Source organism: Equus caballus, chromosome 9, assembly GCF_041296265.1.
Source record: "Equus caballus isolate H_3958 breed thoroughbred chromosome 9, TB-T2T, whole genome shotgun sequence".
In the NCBI taxonomy this organism is placed as follows: Eukaryota; Metazoa; Chordata; class Mammalia; order Perissodactyla; family Equidae; genus Equus; species Equus caballus.
In genome coordinates this window covers 98,217,575-98,239,946 of record NC_091692.1, presented here as the reverse complement: position 1 = coordinate 98,239,946, position 22,372 = coordinate 98,217,575, and the positions used below count along the sequence as shown (strand labels likewise).

Here is a 22,372-nt window from a genome sequence, read left to right as displayed (position 1 = left end):
TCACTCACTGCCTGTTAATCCTATGTGTGAGGCGGGGGCTCAGAGCTCCGAGGTGCCGTGTGTTGGGGGCTTGGAAGAGGACACCTAAGGACCTCTATCAGTGGATCACTGGAGGCCAGGGTGTGGAAGAGGGTCAAGAATCCAGACCAGCTGTGGAGGCCAGCTGAGGCTCTATGACAGGGCTGCAGAAGCCATGGGGGCAGAGTCCATGGGCCCTTGGGGAACTGGGGCAGCCATATGCTGGGGTGCCCATATGGGGGTGGGCACAGGGCCTTGGGGTGGGGGCTCTGTCTCTCTTGGATGAGGTGGGCAGCCTGGCCAAATCTTTGCCTGGGATCTCCCTCACTAGCACATGCTTCCACACAGAGGCTCACAGACATGGGTGCCTGCCCAAGCATCCGCAGTCTGCACCTCCTGAGTGCTGCTGGCCTGAGACTGGACCCTTCCTGGGCCTAGAAGAATCCCACAGCTTCCCTGGGCTTCAGCCTGCCTGCCCCGCCCCACTCAGTTCTCCTGGTGCTAGGGCTGGGTAGTCCACATGGTGCAGCCTGAGCACAGCTCAGGACACTCCCGCTCCTCTCCTGCACTGGGCCATGGTGGCACTGTGGGGAGAAGGGCTACCTGGGGTGCCCTTTGGACCCCAGGATAGGCAGCATCCCCGTGGCCCCTGCCTCTGAGATGGCCACCATCCTGGGCCCCGCTGAGGAGGGTGAGTAGTGGGTGAACTGGGGGCATGGGAGGTCAGGTGGGCCGCTTTGGCCTGGCTCCTCCCATACTGTGTGCCCCCCCCCCAACCCCTTGTCTGGCAGAGCTCAGGAGTCAGACCTGGAAGGCAGGGTGCGTTCCCACTGCCTTTCCTTTGGTTAGACCCCACGGGGCTGAGCCCCTCCCCTACCCCAAAGCTGGTGCAGCACCTTATGAATGCAGAGCAGAGATGGCTCTGCTGGGAAGACACAATGGTGCACCTGTTGTCTCACCTGCCCTGGTGGGAAGATTCTGGGGAAAGGGTTTCCTGAAGGCCCCACTGACCCCTCCCTGGTCCTTTAAGAAAGAATTCTGAGCAAACACAGGTCCTGTGGAGTCCTGTGGGCACGGGTGTGCTGGGGGCATCGGCCCTCCCTTCAAGGAGGCAACTGCAGCCCAGACACCCAGAACCTTCTGAGACCCCTGCGCCCTGCCCTAGGCCCCTCCTCATGCACCCTTGCCCACCTCACATCCCAAGGCGAGAGGAAACAGACACAGGAGGCCACAGCATAGAGCCTGTCCTTTATAGATCTCTGCCTGTCTTGTCCGTCCGTCTGTGTATTTATCTGTATATCTCTACGGAAGGGGAAAGAGGGACTCTCGTGTAAAAATCCAAAATACAATTCTGACTATGAACACCTGCAATACTGGTCAGTCCAAGTAAGGGGGGATGCCCCAAGCTAGCCTGGCACTTGGGGCCACACCCAGCCCCCAGCTGGCCCCAGGTGCCAGGCTCCCCAAGACCAGCCCTGCACCAGGAGTGGGAGGAGGGCTCGGGGCGGCCCTCCTCCTGGGGCTTCTAGGAGACAGTGGGGTCCTTGGCTTTTGGGGGCTCAGAGCCCGTCAGCAGAGAGATGGTGGGGTCGTCTGCGTAGTCATCCCCCTCGGAGAAGTAGGAGCCCTCCCCCAGCTCGAAGAGCACCGGCATGTCGCTGTTGCCCACGTCCACAGAGCCCGGGTCCACCAGGAAGAGGGGCTGCGCCGTGTAGTGCACCAGCTGCTTCCCTGGGGGCGGGGGGCCGGGTCAGGGCACTGGCGGGTAGAAACAGGGTGCAGGGTCGGGTGGGGAACACGTGGGCTCGGCTCACCTGAGTCGGGGCTGTTGCTCTCTGCCTCAAGAGGCCTGGGTGGTTCCTGGGGAGAGAGGAGCTCCTGGATCTGCTGGGGCAGGAGGGTTACAGTGAGGGATCCTGCTTGTCCCGGGTTCCCCAATCCCCCCATGCCACCTACGCACGCTGGCCAGGCTGCTGTCAAGGTCAGGCAGGCTCATGTCGGGCACAGTCACCGAGGGGCTGAAAAGCTGTGGGGAAGGGAGGGTGGTCAGGCTGCGCCCGAGAGCAGGGAGGGTGCAGGTGCACGCAGGGACGGGACTCACATCCAGCAGGGCGCTGGTGTCCACGCTGAAGCCGTGGTTTGTAAGCATGGTCTGCAGGTTGTCCAGGTTGGAGTCCATGGCGTCCAAGTGGTCACTGAGCTCGGTCCTGGCCAGTGAGTGGGGCAGGTGAAGCGGTGCCCCGGGCACCCCCACCCAGACGCCTTCCTGCCGGCACTCACACCCGCCTGCCGGAGAAGGGCTCCCCTCGGCCACACGCACCCTGCTTGGGCTCAAGGGAGGCCGTCTGAGGTGGGGCCCCTTCACACACCCAGTGTGGGCCCAGTGGGGCAGTATGTGTATGGACAGGGCTGGTATGCTTGGCCACTGAGGGGAGAGTGGCTCAGGCCATGCTGGCTCGTCCTGTCACCGTGAGGCCCTGTAAGGCCTCTGGTAGCACTTCAGGTTGGATCAAGATGGCAGGGGAACGAAGGAGGGGTTCGGAGCCCAGAAGGGGCTGGGGGCACAGTTTTTCAGGTTTGACAAGGTCTTGCCTTTGCACTGGAAGACAGTAAGGATGGGGCAAGGGAGCCGTGCTCAGTGTGTGGGCGTCGGCCTCTCCCCTGGTGCATGCTGGGAAAGAGACCCGGCCAGGTCTGGCACCCGTGACCAAGAAGGCCTTGGGCCATCTGGTGCACCCGGCCATTGGGCGGGTGGCCAGGCTGGCTCCTGGGGGTACCCATGGGGCCCAGCCCCACCCTGAGAGGAAGCCAGTCAGCAGCAGTGGCCACACCAGGCTGGGAGGCCTGTCCCTGTCAGTCAGTGACCTGGGACTCTGGCTTGGGCCCTAGAGCCTGGGAGGGCCACTCCCCGCTGCAGAGGGCCCGGGACACCTGTTCACCAGGTAGTGCCCAGTGCTTCTGGCCAGGCTGGGGTCTGGTCTGCGGCTGGGGAGGGGCCCGAGCTCTGGCGGAGCCCTCCTCCCTCCCCAGTGAGGACGGCGCTAACCCTGGCTGGACTCGGCCATGTAGAGAGGATGAGGGGCAGGGGAAGAGGCGGGCGACCCCAGACATCTGTGGAGTGCGAGCCAAACTGCAAGATACAAAGACAAGAGCCCCCGGATTGCAGGTGGGGGCTAGGTGGGCTCCATGCCCCCCACCCTTGCTCACTCAGCCTCTAGGGCAGGGCCTCTGCTGGGCAGCAGGACAGACACACGGACCCAGCAGCCTGTCGCAGGAGAGGGTGACAGCAGCAACCATGGTGGCGTATGTGTGTCGAGGGGGCTGATTGACAGGGGCCTGCATATGGGGGACACACAGAGAGCAGGTGCAACAGGCCTGCCTGGCCACACACCCTTGGCTTCTGTGGCAGCAGGACTGTGGGACAACCTGGCCGGTGTCCGTCTTCTTTTGCAGCCCCAAACTCTGAGCTCAGGGCCAGGTCTGCTGACTCACCCCCCGCAACCCCCATGCCTGTAGGCCTGAAGGCCACCCCATGTCCAGCCCTCCATGAGAGTCCTAGCCAGAGGCCTGGCTGTGCTTCCAGTGGCTGTGGGGGTAGGCACTCACTTGTCCAGACAGGCAACGCTGAGGCACTTCTCGGGGGCCGAGGCAGGTGGGGGCGAGGGGGGGCAGGTTCCCACTTCTGTGAGGGGCGTGGCCGAGGCGGCAGGGGCAGGCTCGCTCTCCCGCAGGATAGAGTCGATGAGGGTGGTTGGGGACAAGGGGGTCTCCACAACAGAGGGCGGTTGCCCGGGACTGGCCTCCTCCACCCGGGGGCTCCGGGAAGGGCTTGGGGGCTCCTCCTTGACTCGCACCAGGGGGCTGATGGACAGGGGTCTGCACATAGGGGACACACATTAGCAGGCGCCTCTGCGGGCCCCACCCTTCTCCCGACTCTGCTGGAAGGGTGATGCAGCCCCCACCTCTCATCTATGCTCCCGCCTGGGGAGGCCAAGGGGCTGCTGGGAGCCAGCTCAGTGATGTCGGAGATGATGGGTCCGGAGCTTGCAACAGCATCTGGGGAGTAGAGGCTGGAGCCGCTGTAGGCTGGGGATGGAGCCTGCCATCAAAGGGAGGTGAGCACGTGCGCGTGTGCCCGCAGCACCCACCCACCCAGGCTGGTCTGCTGCACAGGCGCTCACCGAGTAGGGGCCTGAGCCATGGATGTGCTCCAGGGAGTACTGCCTGCCGTACTTGGGCATGGAATGTGCCGAGCTGCTGTCGTTCAACATCAGAGGGCTGCGGGGAAGGGGTGGGGTTAGCTGCCTCTCCGAGGCCTCCGTGGCACCCAGTTCACAGCAAACAGGAGACGGGGCGGCCCAGGGCCTTGTGCTGAGGGGCAGGCATCCCCAGTGCCTCACATCTTTCTCTTCACCCCCAGGATCCGGTTCGACTGCACCAGCGAGATGAGGAACTGGATGAGCTGTGGGGTGGAGAGGCACAGTCAGCCTGGCTGCGGATGGGACCCACTGGGCGCCCCGCCGGCCCGCCTCGTACCTTGTTGACGACTTTCTGCTGCTGGGCGTGCTTCTGCCGCAGGCTGGCCACCTCCCGCCACAGGGCCTCGTTCTCGCTGCAACAGACCAGGTTTGGTCAGCAAGGCTAGATTCTAGAAGCCCCAGGCTGAGGGGCCTCCACAAATATTCCACCCTCACCCGGGCAGGTTGTAGGGCTGTAGGTGACCACATATCACCATGAACCCAGTCGCTGGCCTGTCTCCACCCCAGATGAGGACTGGCTGTGTGATGGAACTGGGGGCTAGGCCAGGGCTTGCTGGCACCACCACTCCTCCCTGCTTGGCTGCACTTCAAGGGGAGGACACACAGAGGTCTCAGGTGGGGGTCAGGAGGGGCCCTGAGCTGTGGAGTCCCAGGGGAGGGGCTGGGGGCTGAGGGAGGATGCAGAGCAGGGCATGCTGGCTGCACCCCAGGATTCTGGCAGAGACCTCCTGGGGCCTTCCTGGACACAGTCAAGGCAGCAGACCCTTGAGCGCTGTCCCCAGCCACCTCTGTCTGACTGAGCCTGAGGACAGGAGGGAAGGTCAGGGGACAGTGGCAGTACAGCTTTTCAGGCTGCAGAGCAATGTATGGGGGTTATCCTGTGGCTTGGGGGGCTCAGGGTCATTGGGCCTGGGAGTGGCTCAGAAGTGGCCGCAAGGGGTGGCAAGGGCCACCTGGGCACTGTCCTCCCAAGCGGGTGAGCAGCACCGTGAGCAGGCCATGGTCTGCCCTTCTGATGGGCCAGCCCTGCTGAGCCCCTTGCACGTCTTCTTGACATGGAATTGATCCTCCTGGCCTCACCTTGAGAGGTGCCCATGTCCTGGAAGGCTAAGTTCACCTGGGCCCATCTCCAGGTGCCACACAGACAGTGGCTTCTGCTGGACTCCAATGTGAGGAGAGTCGGGGTCCAGGAGCCTCCTTCATGACATGAGGGTCACAAGGACTCAGCCCCAAGTGGCTGTGAGGCCATATGAGCCAAAGACAGCCACCCCAGGATGGGGTTCCTGAGGTTCCCAGGGCCCCCAAGGGCATGAGGGGAGACTCAAGCTGGCTGTCCAGGGGTCCTGGCTGGCGGGGAGCATAGGGCTGGTTAAGTGGTGGCCAGACATGCGCCAGGGGCAGGGGTTCCAGAAAGAGCCCAAAATGCTTTCTGCTCCCCAGGCCTGTGGTAGAGGTAGGCAGGAGGTGACGCTGCGCTGAGTGATGCCAGGTGCAGCAGGAGCCAGCAGGAGAGGAGGGTACTGTGGAGGGCAGTGAGGGGGCCCAGCCGCCCTGGCCTGTAGAGAGGGCCTAGAGGGCTGTGTGAGCTTAGAAGGCTGTGCTCCGAGCCTGAGGACGCAGCCTGTGCTCGAAGCCCAGCTCTGCCTGTTGCTGCAAGAACCAGGTCGGAACCCCCCACCCAGGACTCGAGGATGGCACAGCAGGGGCCTGAGGAGGGCATGCAAGTCCAAACCTAATGCTGTGTTTGGAGAGATGAAGGCCTCAGAGCGCCTGTTACAGAAACTGAAGGAGGCAGGGCTGGCAGGAAGAGGCCCTAGGAAGGAGTGGCCAGCTCCTGGCCTGTGTCCCCTCCTGGCTGCTCCCTCCTCTGGCCGCTCCCCAGGGGACCTCCTTGTCCCGCCTGTTCCCTTGCCCACCATGGAACCTACTGCTTCATGGCCAGGAGTTTGGAGTCCATGCTCTCCTGCTTCCCCTTCATCAGCTGTACATCAGTCAGCAGCTTGGTGACACTGTCCTGGCGAATCTTTATGTCATCATTCTTCAGGGTGGACACCTGGGTCCCCAAGGAGAGTAGTTACTGAGATGGCCCCCCAGGGAAGAGGGGAGGGCCTAGGACATAGCGGAAAGGGCCAAGGGGCTGACAGTCGGGGAAGGGGCCGTCACTGCAGCGGCTGATGGGAGAATGGGCGGGGGGAATCCACGATGGACAAGCGAGGAGGGGAGGCCCGTCAGGAAGAGGCTCGGTGCAGCCAGGCCAGCACGCGCATGCTGCACTGCCCTCGGCAGTGGATGGTCCCAGCAGGACACTGAATGGATGTGGCTTCCCTTCACAGCCTGGAGGGAGGTCCGAGGATGCTGGGAGAGGGAGGCTGGCTACTCACACTGGTCACTTTCCTCTTGATGTTCTCAAGGAGCTGCTCCTGGCCGCGCAGGAAGCACGGGTGCTGGAACTCAGTGTCATCCCTCTCTGGTTTGACCAGACCGCCCTGCTCAATGTGGACCACCTTCCGGAAGCCATCTGCACATGATGGGGCAGGGGCAGCTCTGCCTCAGGGCTGGGGACTAGACCCCCAACTGCAGCTTGGCTACTGCCCCAGTGATAGACGAAGGGAGGCTCCTGGGGTAGGGCTGTGCATGGCATGGCTCCAGTCACATCTAGCACTGCCTTCTCAGAGACCCTGCCTGCAGTGGCTGGGTGGTCTTGGTCTGAGGGAGACCCCATGGCCCCACACATCACCTCTTCCCCAACGCATGTGGCTGTGTCCAGCTGAGGCTTCATGAGCTCTTCCCTGGGAACTTTCAGGTTCAGGCCCACGAGGACCCTTCTCGCCCAGGGAAGAGGCACCCCTGCCCCAGGCCCCCCAGGGGCGCTGGGCTCCAGGTCATGCCCCTGGCCAACACAGGGATCAAAACCTGGTGGCTCCATCCTTCACCACAGACCGGGTCAAGGTGCTAGGGTCCTGCTGTCTGTGGTCCACTTTCCAGCCCTGGCACGGCTGCCCAGACCCTTGAGGAGGCCCTCTGTCTCGTCCCCACTTGGAGGGCGGGTACTCACACATGTTGAGCTGCCGCACGAAGCTGGCCATGTTGTTGTGCTTGAAGTACTTGGGCAGCACCTCCTTGGCAAACTGGCCCTGGTCGAACACGTGAAAGCTGTTCCCACTCTGCAGGAGACATGTGGGTAGAGTTGCACGCAGTTGGTGAGGGAGACGGGTGCCCCTCCTCGAGTGGGGGCAGTGCAGTGGGGCTGACCGGAGGTGCAGTTCGCCTCTGGGACCAAGAGCCAGATGTGCCTGGTCTCTGCCTCTCAGCTGATATACTTGCTGGAGGCCCAGGACTGGCTGATGGGAACCCTGTGGCCAGAGAGAGATGAGGGACCTCACCACAGCTGGGGAGCCCCTGTCCCAGGGTTCTGGAGGTTCCTGAATGCCAAGTTTACATTCATGAAACACCACAGCACTTCAGGCCCATTCTTTAGGAAATCCCATTTTAGCTTTAAACAGCAATTTTCCCCTAAGAATAGCCAAGACCCCAAATTGAGGCAGCCAAGAAAATGGAAGCCTAATTTTAGTTACTCTGGAGGAAAACACAGAGTTGTGTTCAGAAACGCAACTTCATTTTTCTTTTGGCATCTGAGATAAGAAACGGAAATTGTAAAAAAAACTGCCACACTACGCTTCTTCCATTTCTTTCCTGACTTTAGTCCAAAAGCTCCTAGGAGGAGCCATGAAGCAGACCTCTGTGCTAGCAGGAGCCCTGGTGGCCAGTGCAGGGTGCTGGAGCAGCCCAGACGGCCGGAGGTGGGTGTCCACGGGGGAGGGGCAGGGACGGGATACGGCTCCCCTGAGACTCTATTAAGGACACTGGGAGCAGGCTTTCCCCGGTCAGAGGAAGGAGTTAAAGGACCGACAGGGAAAAGCCAGAGCGGCCCCTGTGGTGCTGCAGCAGAACTGGAGCACTGCTTCCCACGGCACACGTGGGTCTTAAAACGAACACAGTCACACACATGAGGTGAGTGGCAGTGGTGCAGAAACGACCTCTGAAACTTTCCTCCTCCAAAGAAGCAGTAAGAAAACTGGCAAAAAACGTTAGCCAACTCTTTCTGAACTCTGAAAACTAACCAAAAGAGTGTGGCACTACGGGGAGCATTTACTGAAGAAAAATGGTGGAATCTCAGGAAGATTAGTGAGCTGTGTGGCATGTGAACTTGCCCTAATGCTGCCTCTTCTCCTGTAACTGTGAAAACCAACAGCAGAAATCACAGGAAGAACCAGCATCCTGGCAGCCACTGGGGTGGGAGTGGGGCTGGAGCTCCTTCAAGGCCCCATTCCCAGGCAAGTATTATTTGATCTGAGCCCCCTGGAAGATTCCACTTACAAGGCTGTCTTTGTTTGATTTGACCCAAAGCTCTCCCAGTATAAAAAGCCTTCTCCCTAAGGATATTTGTTGGAAACATGTAGAGGCAATTTTTAAACTTTGTGGCTGCCTAAGACAGTGGATAACAGTTGGTACAAACAACAAGCTAACCAGAAAACTTGAAGAGCTGGGGAATGAGATATTGAGAGGGGCTTTGAAAACTCTGAAACATTCCTGGGAATCCAGAAGGAATGTGCACGTGCAGGGCTGTGTGCACACTCAGGACAGACCTGAGAAAGCACCACTCTCCTGTCTCCGGCTGACTGAGGCTCTGCATAAGCAAGAGGTGGAGGATAAGGGAGAGCTGTCAGCTGTCTGGCTGAGCACTGAAGGCATGCCCCAACACATACACAGAGTCCCCCAGCAAAGGCTGGGAGGTTCACAGGTTCCAGGCATTAAAGGAAATTTCTGCCCCCTTCACTAACCTGATCACTGAGTGAACTGAGCAAAGACTTAAGTGGCCACAAACAACAAAGAATACAAACTGTCAGAATTAGTTCAGAAAAGTCACTAAACAAATGGCAACAGCTATAAGAAAAAGCAACAGCAACAAATCTGGGGGAGGGATAGTATAATCTGATACCCAGAGTTTAATATATGCCACATTATATTAATTGAAAGTCCAGTTTTCAACAAAAAATTATGAGCCATGCAATGGAACAAAGCATGGCCCATACACAGGAAAAAAGAACCTACCCCTTAGAGGCCCAGGTGTTGCACTTAGCAAAGACTTTACATCAGCTATTTTAGATATGTTCAAAGAACAAGACGAAAACTGCAGCTAAGGAAGGAAAGCATGAGAGTATCTTTAAGAGTGGAGAATAACGGTAAATATAGAAATTACAAAAATGAACGAAATCAGAATTCAGGAGTTAAAAAGTATAACTCAGATTTAAAATTCACTAGAGGGGCTCAAAGAGCAGATTTGAGCAGGGATAAGAAGGAATCAGCAGACACGAAGACAGGTCAATTAAGATAATCCAGTCTGAGGAACAGAAAGAAATAAAAATAAAGAAAAATGAACAGAGCTTCAGAGATGTGGGATACTAGCAAACACCAACATATGCATAATGGGAGTCCCAGAAAGAGGAGAGAAAGAATATCTGAAGAAATAATGGCCCTAAACTTCCCAAATTTGATGAAAAATATCCAGGAAGCTAAACAAACTCCAAGTAGCATAAACCCAAGGAGATTCACACCTAGATACTTAAACTGTAGAAAGCAAAGGACCAAGAGAGAATCTTGAAAGCAGCAAGACAATAGACTCATCATGTACAAGGAATCCTCCTAAGATTAACAGCTGATTTCTCATCAGAAACTGTGAGGTCAGAAGACAGTGGGATTACATACTAAAGGAGCTGGAACAGAAAAACCCTGTCAACCAAGAATTCCACATCCAGCAAAACTATCCTTTGAAAATGAAGGCGCAGGTTCCACTTCTGGGATGGCAGTGTGAAGAGGTCCAATGAACTACTCCCAAGTGAAGCAAGCAAAGCTTGTTTAAATCATTCAGTCTCTGAAACTGTCTCAAAGGCATATAACAAATGAAGAAACATTTATTCAAGAAAACTTACTAAAACACTGTAGAACAGTGAGTCTGTAGCGTATGAGCCACAACCCACTTGCTCCAATTTGCCCTGACTGACACTCCACTCTGGGAGGGCATGGCCAAAAGGATGGGGGTTCCTCTCCCCTCAGTTTCCAATGGAGGCTTACTGGATCTCACTGAGAGGGGAAGACCACCAGCATTTCTCATCCTGTCCAACTCCAAGCTGAAGAGGCTAAATTCCTGGTGATTGAAACCAGAAGGTTGGGGGTCCCCTTCTCCACTTTGCTCCCACTCACAGAATGCAAGTTCTCCCCCTGGCATGGCAGGTCGAGAATCTGGGGGCTCTGACTGCCCTCCCCCCAGCTGGCACATAAGGTAGAGTGTCCATGCCGGGAGAGGCAAGCTGAGAAGACTAGAAGCTACCGCCCTGCCCAGGGCGCAGAGGAGCGGCTCAGAGAACAGGTCCAGGGGAGAGGAACTCCAGAGGAAAGAGAGTTCTGACACTCTCCCCAAGGGAACTCACGTTATTGGAAACAGAGCGTGGGCAAGTTCAAGCCCAAGGGTGCTCTTGAAAACAGTAGCTCCTCTAAATCAAGAGTAACAAGCCAAACCATGGTCAGCTGTTCACACAGGAAAGCGACAGTTAAGAGCCCTCCTGGGGTCAGAACAAACCTCAAACACTGACCTTAAAAACTACCACCTCAAATGTAATTGGATCAGACTGTGAAGAATTTGTGCCCTAGGACACTGTCAAAAACAATAGAGCAATCAGGCAGTAATTATAGAGCCTAAAGGCTGGGTATAATACCTTACGAGGCAGTGGACTAACAGAGATCAAAGAAAGAGGAAAGAGAGCCTGTTAAAATAGCCCAGCCAAGTCACAAAACAGGCAAGCAGAACCACAAACAATCACAGGAGGCGAGGAGTCACCCAGAAGTGCTACAGCACATTACCTAAAATGTACTTTTTCAACAAAATTACAAGATGTAAGGAAACAGTAAAGTGCGACTCATACACAGGGGAAAAAAGAGAAAGCAATAGAAACTGCCTGTGAGAGAACCACACGTCAGACTTAACCAAGACTTCAAAGAAGCCATTATAAACATGTTCAAAGAACTAAATAAAATCAAGAAGTAAAGGAAGGCGAGATGACAGTGTCTCATCAAGCAGAGAATAACAATAAAGAGACAGGAATCATAAAGAAGAGCCACACGGAAATTCTGGAGTTAAATGGTACAGTAACAGAAATGAAAAATTCACCAGTAGGGCTCAACCGTATATGTGAACTGGCAGAAGAAAGAGTCAGTGAACTTGAAAATAGATTGATAGAGATTCTGAAAGCTGAAGAACAGAGAGAAAATAGAATAATGCGAAGTGGACAGAGCCTCAGAGAACACTGGGACACCTTTAACTGCAGCACCATCCATGTAAGGGGAGTGCCACATGGAGAGGAGAAAGAAAAGGGACCAGAACAAAGAGTCAAAGAAATAAGGCCCCACAACTTCTCAAACTGGCTAAAAAATATCCATAAACATGGTATGTGTCTCCATTTACTTAGGTCAACCTAGCTTCCTTTCATAAGTGTCTTTACAGTTTTATAGTTTTGGCATACAGATCCTCTGCACATTTTATTAGGCTTCTATTTAAGTACTTAATTTTTTTGAGCAACTGTGATATTTTTAAAAAAACCGATTTCCTATTGTTCATTGCTTGGTATGTAGAAATACATAGATTTTTGTGTGTTGACCTTGTATCTGGTGATCTTGCAAAACTCATTCTTTAGTTCTAGGAGTATTTCTGTAGATTTCCTAGGGTTTTCTATGTAGACAACCATGCTATCTGTGAATAAGGACAGTTCTATTTCTTCCTAATATATATGCCTTTAATTTCTTTTTTTTGTGTGTGTCTTAACGTACGGGACAGGACTTCCAGTACGATGTTGGCTAGAACTGGTGACAACGACATTGTGCCTTGTTGAGATCTTAAGGGGACAGCATTAAGTCTCCCAGCATTTATAAGGATGAAGTTAGGTGCAGGTTTTGTGGGCCCTTTTCTTTCAGGCTGAGGAAGTTCTCTGCTATCCCTAGTTTCCTGAGGGTTTTTTTTTTTTTTAATATAATGAATATCAAATTTTGTCAAATGCATTTTCTGCATCAAATAATATGGTCATGTGTTTTTTTCTTCTTTAGATTGTTAACATGGTGGATTATATTGATTGATTTTAAAATCTAGAACCGTTCTTGTATTCTTGGGATAAATTCCATTTGTTGTGACATTCTTTTTATATATCAAATTTGATTTGCTAATATTTTATAGAAATTATGAAGGACATTAGTCTGTAGCTTTCTTGGGCTGTTTGTGTCTAATTTTGATATTGGGGTAACACTTGCCTCATAAAATGAGTTGCAGTGTTCCCTCCTCTGCTTTTCTGGAAAAGATTGTGTATAATTCATGTTATGTCTTCTTCAAAGGTTTGAATTTGCCACTGAAATCATTTGGGTCTGGAGATTTTTAGGGAGGTTTATAACTAGGACTTAAATTTCTTTAACAGATTCAGGACCATTCCTGAATTATCTGTTCCACCTTGGGTGAGGTTTGGCAAGTTTGTGATTTTCAAGGAATTGGTCTATCTTATCTAAGTTGCCAAATTTACATGCATAGTGTTGTTCATAATATTTCCTTATCATCCGTTAGACTGCAGGGTGTGTAGTGATATACCCTCTTTCATTCCTGATACTGGTGATTTATGTCTCCTCTTTTTTTCTTTGGTCAGTCTTGCTACAAGTTACCAATTTTGATCTTTTCAAAGAATCAGCTTTGGAATTCATTTATTTTATTGTTTTCAATCCCATTGGTTTCTTCTGTTGTCCTTACTATTTCCTTCCTTCTGCTTGCCTTGGGTTTACTTTGCTCTTCTTTTTCTACTTTATTAAGGTGGAAGCCTGGAAGCCAATCTTATTTTCTAATATAGTCACTTTGTGGTATCATTTCCCTCTGAGCACTGCTCTCAGCGAGGCTCACACTTTCTCAGAGAAGAGGTGTTTGGTGGACTGCTGGCAACGTCTGTGGCACAGGGATGGAGACCTCTCAGATGGAAGATGAGGGAAGAAAATATGGCTCCTTCTAGGGCTGCACCCTAGACACTTAGTCTTGATGGAGGCACTCTCCAGCCTGCCACTGTGCCTGTCTCCCCAGGTGGCCTCTATCATCCATCCACATGACTTAAACCACATCCTGTTTCACCCCCAAGATGGACTGTTTGCTGAGCTCTACCCCTGCTGACTGGGCATCTCTACAGAGCCGGCCACTAGGGATATTCCCCACCATATTTCTAAAAAGGAAGATATCTACAGCAAATTTACCATTTTAAGTGCATAGCTCAACCAATTTTTGACATACAGTTGTTTACCATCACAAGCAAGGAACAGAAAACATTTCCATAACCCTCAAAACTACCCTTGTGTCCCTTTGCAGTCAATCCCCTCCCTCATCCGCAGGCAACCAGTGATCTGATTTTTGTCCCCATGGTTTTGCCTTTTCTAGAATGTCATATAAATGGAATCACAGAGTATGTAGCCTTTTGGTACCTTTCGCTTAGCGCAATGCCTTTGAGACACAGCCATAACATTGCACGGGTAAGCTGTCTGTCCTCTTAAATGCTGAGGAGTATTCCATTGTAGGGATGTCCCAGTTTGTTTATCCACTCACCAGCTGATAGACATTTGGATTGTGTTCTGTTTTTAGCGACTATGAATAAAAATGCTATAAACATTAGCGTCTGGGGTTTTTCCATCTAGACAGTTCACAGTTTTAGCTCCTACGGTCTATGATTAATTTGTTAGTTTTGTATATGGTATGAAGTAAAAGGCTTGCATCTGTGCTTATGGATGTCCGATTATTCCATCACCATTTGTTGAAAAGACTATTCTTTCTCCACTGAGTTACAGCAGCACTTTGGCAAAAATCAATTCACCTTAGATAGGTGGGTCTATTTCTGGACTCTTTAGTCTGTTCCATTTATTTATATGTCTATGGTTATGCCACAATCATTCAGTATGATTATAGCTTTATAGTAAGTCTTTTTTTTTTTTAAGATTTTATTTTTTCCTTTTTCTCCCCAAAGCCCCCTGGTACATAGTTGTATATTCCAAGTTGTGGGTCCTTCTAGTTGTGGAATGTGGGATGCCACCTCAGCGTGGTTTGATGAGCAGTGTCATGTCCACGCCCAGGATTCGAACCAACAAAACACTGGGCTGCCTGCAGCGGAGTGCGTGAACTTAACCACTTGGCCACGGGGCCAGCCCCTATAGTAAGTCTTGAAATCAGACAATGTAAGTCTTGAAATTTTGCTCTCCTCTTCCAGCCTTTGGGGGAAAGTATGCTGTTTTTCACCATTAAGTACAATGTTAGCTGTAGGTTTTTTGTAGACGCTTTTTATTAGATTAAGGAATTTGTCTTTCTAGTTTGCTCAGCTTTTACCACGAATGGATGTGAATTTTGTCAGATGCTTCCTCTGCTCTTGAGGTGATCACATGGTTCTTCCCTTTCTCTGCTGCTGTGGGGAATTACATCGAGTGCTGGATGCTGACCACTTCCACCTGGAGAGCTCTCTGCCGGTCTCACACTCCACGGTGTCTCTGGCAGTCAGCATCATTCTCATCTGTGTTCTTCTGTGTGCAATTTCCTTTCTTTTTCTGGCTGCTTTTAAGATTGTCTCTTCATCACTCATTTTCAGCAATTTGATAGTGATATGCCTTAGTATGGTTTTTTGTACTTATCCTCCTTGGAAGTCACTGAAATTCTTGGATCTGTGGGTTTACAGCTTTCAAAAAAATCTCGGCCACTATTTCTAAAGTCTCCTCCCTTCTTCATTCTGCAGTTGTGTCTTAGACCATGTGCTGTCTGCCCCGTGAGGTGCTGGTCACCTTTTCCGTCTTTTTTCTCTCTGCATCACTGTGGATAGTTTCTATTGCTATTCTAGTTCAGCGATCTTTTCTTCTGCAGTTTCTAATCTGCTATTAATCTCCAATGACTTATAAAACCAAGCTTTTAATTTTAGAATAATTTTAGATTTACAGGAAAGTTTGCAGATGGTGCAGAGTTTCCATATACCCTACATTCAGTTTCCCTATCATTAACATCTTGCATTATGTATGGTGCACTTGTCACAAGTAATGAATCAACAGACTTTATTACTAACTAAAGTCCTTATTTTATTCAGATTTTCTTCATTTTTACCTAATGTCCTTTTGTTCCAGGACATCATCCAAGATATTACATTACATTTAGCTGTTATGTTTCCTTACTTTCCTCTTGGCTATGACAGTCTCTCAGACTTTCCTGGTTTCTCATGACCTTGACAGTTTTGAGCACTCGTCCAGTACTTTGTAGAATGTCCCTCAACCTGGATTTGTGTGACGTTTTTTCTCATGATTGGTGGGGGCTATGTAAGTTCCTGGAGAGGAAGACCACAGAGATGAAGCGCCCTCCTTGTCACTTCATGCCAGGGCATACACTATCGACAGGACTCATCACTGCTGGCGCTGACCCTGATCACCTGACTGAGGCCTCGCCTGTCTGGTGTATCCACTGCACAATCTGCCCCACCCCCATCCTGTGCTCCTTGGAAGGAAGTCACTATGTGCAGTCCACACTTAAGGGGTGGGGAGTTATGAGTCACTTCCTTGAAGGGGGAGTATCTACAGAAATAATCTGGAATTCTTCTGCATGGGAGACTGGTTCCAATGACATTTTGTTCAATTTCCTTTCTTTTTATATCTTCCATTTCTCTGTCTTCATGTTTTTGCTTTACTTTCTTGAGCACACAGAGCATTTTTAGAATTGTTTTGATGTCTTTGGTGGCTGGTCCCATCACACCTGGGTCCATCACAGTGACTATTCCATTCTTTGTTATAGGTCACATTCTCCTGTCAAATGGTTCATCTATTAGTTCTGACTGGATCCTGGACACAAGGAACACTATGCTGTGTGGGTTTTGCTGTCTTCCCTTCAAGAGTGCGGCTCTTTTAGTTCTGGTAGGCAGTTAAGTTCTGTGTAGATCAGCCTGATCCTTTCAAGGCTTGTTTTGAAGCTTGTTTACATTGCATCTGAGGTGGCCTTTTCTCTGGGGCTAATTGAGCCCCACTTCCAAGCAGTGGCTCTTCTGAGATCTCTGTTGAATGCTCTGTAGGTTCGAAGCGGTTTCTCTGCTCTGGCTGTGAGAACTCAGATAACTCAAGGCCCTGTATGAGCTCTGGGTGATTGCTCACCTCATAGCTCCTTAGCAGCTCTTCTTTCCCTAGAAGGTTCTTAGACTGGCTTCATAAGTCCCATCCCATGGACTGGTGAAACAGTACTCAGGCAAAGACCCAAGGGGGCTCACGTGCAGACTCCTGGAGCTCTTTCTTGGTGCAGCTCCCTCCTCTCTGGTACCATGCCTCGCAACTTCTAGCTGCCTCAGCTTCTCCAAGGTCTGGGCTCTGTTAGGTTCCCCCTTTCCACACCAGAGTTTGAAAACTGCCTCTAGGTGGAAAGCCTGGCCACCTGTGTGGCTCACCTGTCCTTCCTGTTTTCCAATCCTGAACATTGTTCAAGGGTTAAGTTCACATTGAACATGTCCTGCAAGCCCTACCTTAAGGGCTGTTAGGAGTTTCAGAGGGTCTGCTGGTGTTTCCCCCACGGAATCCAGTTTAGCCTCCCTACCTCAGTGGTTCAAGGGCCCTTCTCTGCTGACCACAGGCGATTCTTGGAGGAGGTCTTGGCTTACCCTTGGGTATAATGAAAATCTGTGATTGGAAATATGGAGGAACCATGGAGAAGTGGTTGCCCAGCTGCTGCCTCAGTAAGCAACGCCCTCGCCCCATGAAATGCAGTTTAGTAAAGGCCAAGTCTTACTGTAAATTCAGAGCCTGTGACCATATTTTCTACAGTACTGCAAACAACCTGAAATGTATATAAAATTCGGCATGTATGTACATTTTTAAAGAAACAGGGTCCTTGTCTTTGAATATTTTTTCAAAGGGCTCCACGACCCAAAAGGGTTAACAACCGCTGTATTCCATGAGGCGCCACCTGCACTTTTCAAGTATCTGCCCAGGACACTGTAGTCCCCGTTTTTGTCCCTGGCCGATCCAAAAACTATTCTTTCTGATGTGCTCTGGTCTCCTGGATGTGGCTGGCTGACCAGCCTCTGCCTTCCAGGAACACGGGCAAGCAGTGAATGTATGGCTGGAACCAGCGTTTGATGTGAGCGTTGGAGCCACGCGGACATAAAGCAGAGAAATCCAGTCTGAAGAGCAAGGTGATGGGAGGCGCAAAGCTGAGTGCAGAACGGGGGGCCACTTTGGTCCTTCTCCCCCAGTGCTGGTTTTGTCCTTATCTGAGTGTGACACCATCTGTACAGTTCTCGTGTCATTTTCTTGTTTCTACTCAAGTTAGCTTTAGTTAGTTCCTACAACACAGCTCCCATGACCAGTGCATCTCTTCTAATCTCTGGTCACTGGCCCCTGTGCTCAGATCTCCAGGCCTATCAAACAAGTGCAGATCGGTGACTCTGCTCACTCCATGGCCGTCAGGGTCGAGAGGGAGTAGACTGTGGGAGCAGGTGCCAGTGCTGCCAGGACCAGGAAACATTCAGGGGGCTAGCCTCCCTCCTTTCAAAACAGCCTGTGAGACCAGCCTCCCTTCCTCCCTCCAGACCTTGAGGAAAACTTGCAGCCTCTGCAAGGTCTAGCGAGCATGAGGGCTCTGGCCCAGCCCCTTGTGAGACCTGATGGGAGCTGTGTGCTCAGTCCAGGGTGAGTCCTGCAGGCCCCACTGACCCCTCCCTGGTCCTTTAAGAAAGAATTCTGAGCAAACACAGGTCCTGTGGAGTCCTGTGGGCATCGGCCCTCCCTCCAAGGAGGCCACTGCAGCCCAGACGTCCAGACCCTTCTGAGACCCCTGCGCCCTGGGCCCCTCCTCACGTGCCCTTGCCCACCTCACATCCCAAGGCGAGAGGAAACAGACACGAGAGGCCACAGTGTACAGCCTGTCCTTTATAGATGTCTGCCTGTCTTGTCCGTCCATCTGTCTGTGTGTATATGTGTATATCTTTACAGAAGGGGAAAGGGAGACTCTCATGTAAAAATCCAAAATACAGGGGCCGGCCCCGTGGCTGAGTGGTTAAGTTCCTGCGCTCTGCTTCAGCGGCCCAGGGTTTCGCAGGTTTGGATCCTGGGCGTGGACATGGCATCGCTCATGAAGCCATGCTGAGGCGGCATCCCACATGCCACAACTAGAAGAACCCACAACTAAAAGTACACAACTATGTACCGGGGGGCTTTGGAGAGAAAAATAAAATCTTTAAGAAAAAAAAATCCAAAATACAATTCTGACTATGAACACCTGCAATACTGGTCCATCCAAGTGGGGCAGGAGTCTAACTAAGAAAGCAGGTGTGGTGGTGCCAGAGCTTGCCCTGAGGGCATGGGCAGGGTCTCCTGCTGCCCCCTCTTCAGGAAACGTGCAGTGCTTGGCAAAGGCAGGCGTGGGCACGAGCTGGGCATGGGTGGAGAGTGTGGCCTTCAATCTGCTCTAACCCTCCTCTAGCTCTTACTTTAAATTTCTTGATGTGTTTGAGACTCGGTTTTCTTATCTATAAAATGGCCATGTGTCACCTCTTTGCATAACTGTGATAGAGCAGAACTGATATACGAGAAGGCTTAGCCTGATGCTGCACATAAGGACTGAAGAAGGACAGTGGTGCTCCCATCTGGTGGCCGTTTCTGTAGCGCTCCAGGTTCAGGGATGCCCTGCAGTGTGCTTCACAGCCTGCTGCCCCGGTGCGGTAACATGGGCTGCTCCTTCTGCATTGCAGGTCAACTTCCAAATCCTCAAAGGTGGCACCCAGAGGGCCTGCCAGGTCCTGCCGGCTCTCTGAGAATGAGCTCGGCAGGCTTGCCGGGCCATGCCCGCCTCTCAGAGCCTGGGGAGCAGGAGTGGCCCAGCCTGTCATGGGAGCTCTGGAAATGGTCTGTGACCAGCTCTGAGTGCCCAGGTGTGACCAGGCCAATCCCTCAGTGGTCTCACAGGAAGTCAGCAACCTAACTGCAGGGACTGCTCTGTCCCTGACTCTCTCCCCAGAGACCCAGCTGCTCCAGAGCAACCCTCTGACCACTGGCACTCACACGGGCCACCTGGGACAGGCGCTGGCCTTGGTGATCTCCAGTTCCTAGGTCTCTGGGATTTCCCACAGTCCCCACACAACCCTGTTGGGGTCATTCCTGTTCCCAAAGAGAAGAGAACTGCATTCATCAGGCTGGGACTACGGTGAGGCCAGAGAGGTGCTGGGGCCAAAATTTAAGGAGGTCCTCACTCTAAGGGCCTTCAAGCACAGGCAGGTTTAAAAAGAAGTGCCTCCTTAACCTATGCCCCTGAGCACCTCCCAGCCTCACCCTGGCCCTGATCCCTGGGCTAGGCAGGCCTAACTCATGGAGTGTCCCAGCGGGCACAGGAGGCGGGGGAACAGCACCAACTGCAGGTCAGGAGAGCTGCGGTGCATCCCCAGGCCACATTCATGGCCACCAAATTCCCTCCCGAGAGCAGTGGGAGCTGCAGTGTCCTGCAGGACGTGTCTGGGGAACAGCTGCATCTCTACAAGCCTTTGCTTATTCAGCCAAAGCACTATACCGGGTGCATCTTTAACTGGAGAAGGGTTTGGAGGGTGGGAAAACCGACATGACTCTCTGGGGCAGTGACCTGTTGTTCTCTCCCTCAGACTGGGCAGTGCAAGCACAACACTGTCCAACCCTGGCCCTACTGGCCAGAGTTTCTGGGGCTGGAAGCGCTCTCCCCATTCAGCCTTGAGAGTCAGCCACCGCACCTCTGATTTCCCCTCGTCCCCTGGGTCAAAGAGGGGTTCTCTTGGCAGAACGGCAGATGAGAAAATTCCGGCACCAAGAGCACAGACAATGGTCTTTCAAGGCCTCTGAGAGCTGGACTCTGGATCACGAGTCTGCACAAGTGCCTGCGTGGGCATCCTTGAGGCCACAGGCACAGGATCATCTTTCTCGGGGCCGGGCAGCTCTGTAGCCCCCGCCCAGCTAGAAAAGGGCATCCTTCCACTGCTGAGCTAATGTTTCTGCACTCATTGTCAGCGCCACCCTCACCGCTGTGTCCTGCACTAACCACACCCTGCTCAACCCATGTACACACCAGGTAGGGTCAAACACTTGTTTTCCAGCCAGCTCCCCGTCCCCCCAGGGGGAGCACACCAAGAGGGCTCACAAATAGTGCAGCCACTGTGCGTGGAGGCTGTCACAGGCCTGATAGTGTCTGACTTCCCTGCTCAAAGGTCTTGCCCAGAACACAGGCTGTGGTTCCTGGAGACCACACTGGTGGCATTTCACCCACACGCCTCACAATCTTTCAGCAGAATCAGCAAGAAGATTAGGGGGCAGGACGGATCAACCTAGTAGGATTAAGCTCGGAATATCCCAGAGGATCTCTGATGCCCCTCCCTGAACTGGGTAAGAGTGTTTCCCGCGAGTTAAGGGGAACGAAAAAGAGAAAGGAAGGATAAACGAAGATGGAAACATGAGGTCATTTCCTTCAGTCAGGAAGGTTCGAGGTCTAGAACAAGGGGATGGTGCTAGCACAACAGCCTGCAGGAAGGCACACTGGCCCTCTTCAGGACTTGTGCCCACCATTAAAGAGACAAGCACTGGGGAATGGAGGATGCACACGTGGAGATGTCACCGGGAACAACACGAAGTATCTCCAACAAGAAGGCTGTATGATCTCTAGACTCTTTATTCCCAAATGCCCTTTAGGCAGAGCAGAGCCTCAGCATGAGAGCATGAGAGTCTCATTCTCAAGAATGAGAGAACCTGGCCTACAACTCAGGGCTAGCTTCAGCCTGGACTTCTCTTTGTTCCTACCAGCTTAAGAGCGTGAAAAAGAAGCACTTCGCAGAGTCTGAGAAAGCCGGTGTCTTGGCCCTCAGGAGGTCAAGCACGTTTGGAGGTATCCAGAGGCTCTGCACGACCAGGACAGCCTTTCTTCAGGCCACACATTTGCCTGCCCTGGGCTAGGGCTCTGGTCTTCCTCGGACACGAAGTCACAGCGAGGATGTGAACAGCAGATTCTGATCTCCATCTCCAGACACAGTCTCTGATACACCTCTGCAAACCGGAGCTGTCCGGTCTTGCAGGGTCAGACCATGTAAACAAGCCTGCTGCCTGGCAACTAGAGACAGGGACGTGAATAAAGACGCCCTGGGAGGAATGAAAAACAAAGCCGCTCTTGGGAAACCCAGCTCTGGTATTTGGACACGGGTTCGAGGTCAGCCTGAACTTCATGACGTTTTACTTTGCGTTTTCGTTCCCTTTCCTTTTACACTAGAGCAACGCCCTCCGATTCATGCGCCAAGTCCTGATTTTCCCCGAATAGGCGCCGACCACACCACCCTGGTAACTCATTTGAGAAGACACAGAGGGCCACCTGGGCACAATGTTTGCCAGCGAAACTGAGCGCTGTTCTGAGCACAGGCACGCTTCCGCAGTTGTCCAGCGGTTAGCAAAAGACCAAAGAAGGAAAGGCCCTTCCTGCTCGCCCAGGGAAACGGCGTGGGCAGGAGCCGAGAAACGGGCCTCGGACGCTTCCCCTCCGAACCCTCCCTCTGGGATCCCTGCCCCCACTCTCGGGGTGGCGAGGCGGGGGCCCGGTCCTGCTCCTCCCAGGGACGCGCCACAGCTTCCCGGCCTGCCCCGCCCCGACCCCTCACCGGGCTCCAGCAGATAAGCGCGTCGGTGTCCGGGTCGCTCACGAGGGTCCACAGCTTGGTCAGGAAGGCCGGGACGTTGCTGGGCCCCGCCGCGCCGGGGCCCACGGGCAGATCCATATCGGCAAGGCGGGGAGAGGCGGAGGTAGCGACCGTGACGAGGGGCCGAGGGCCGGGCTAGCACCGCCGCCGCGCCTGCCGCCCAGGCTGCGCCGCCGCCGCCCGCTGCGCACACACGGCCCCAGGGCCTAGCATGGCCGCCGCCATCTTGCGACGGGCGCGGTCCCGCCGGCGCCGCCCGCCCGCGTCCCCCCGGCGCGCGCACGCTGGCTCGGCCCCGCCCCGCCCCCGGCCCCGCCCCCGCGCCTG

General features: G+C 53.2%; 1 protein-coding gene and 1 long non-coding RNA gene across 8 annotated transcripts; one reads left to right on the top strand and one right to left on the bottom strand.

Moving 5' to 3' along the window:
- Positions 1-1,254: 1,254 nt before the first annotated feature.
- Positions 1,255-22,336, bottom strand: HSF1 (heat shock transcription factor 1). Of its 7 annotated transcripts, none has more exons than XR_011421701.1 (14): positions 22,007-22,328; positions 7,333-7,441; positions 6,659-6,795; positions 6,206-6,330; positions 4,555-4,630; positions 4,419-4,480; positions 4,200-4,296; positions 3,981-4,117; positions 3,625-3,894; positions 3,065-3,354; positions 2,120-2,225; positions 1,979-2,044; positions 1,833-1,902; positions 1,255-1,749 (listed from the first exon to the last, which is right to left on the bottom strand). XR_011421701.1 is itself a non-coding variant. In XM_023649271.2 (14 exons), the coding sequence occupies exons 1-14, from the start codon at positions 22,121-22,123 to the stop codon at positions 1,544-1,546; spliced, it is 1,665 nt and encodes a 554-aa protein (XP_023505039.1). In that variant the 5' UTR covers positions 22,124-22,331; the 3' UTR covers positions 1,255-1,543. The 7 variants fall into 7 exon arrangements, 6 of the variants coding, with proteins under 6 accessions (XP_023505039.1, XP_023505037.1, XP_023505038.1 ...); XM_023649271.2 differs by having other exon boundaries at positions 1,833-1,905; positions 3,065-3,148; positions 22,007-22,331; XM_023649269.2 differs by having other exon boundaries at positions 1,833-1,905; positions 3,226-3,354.
- On the top strand, positions 11,643-13,390 carry LOC138915622 (uncharacterized). Its single transcript, XR_011421703.1, has 2 exons — positions 11,643-11,778; positions 13,177-13,390. It is a non-coding gene; the product is annotated as an uncharacterized lncRNA (long non-coding RNA).
- Positions 22,337-22,372: the final 36 nt, after the last annotated feature.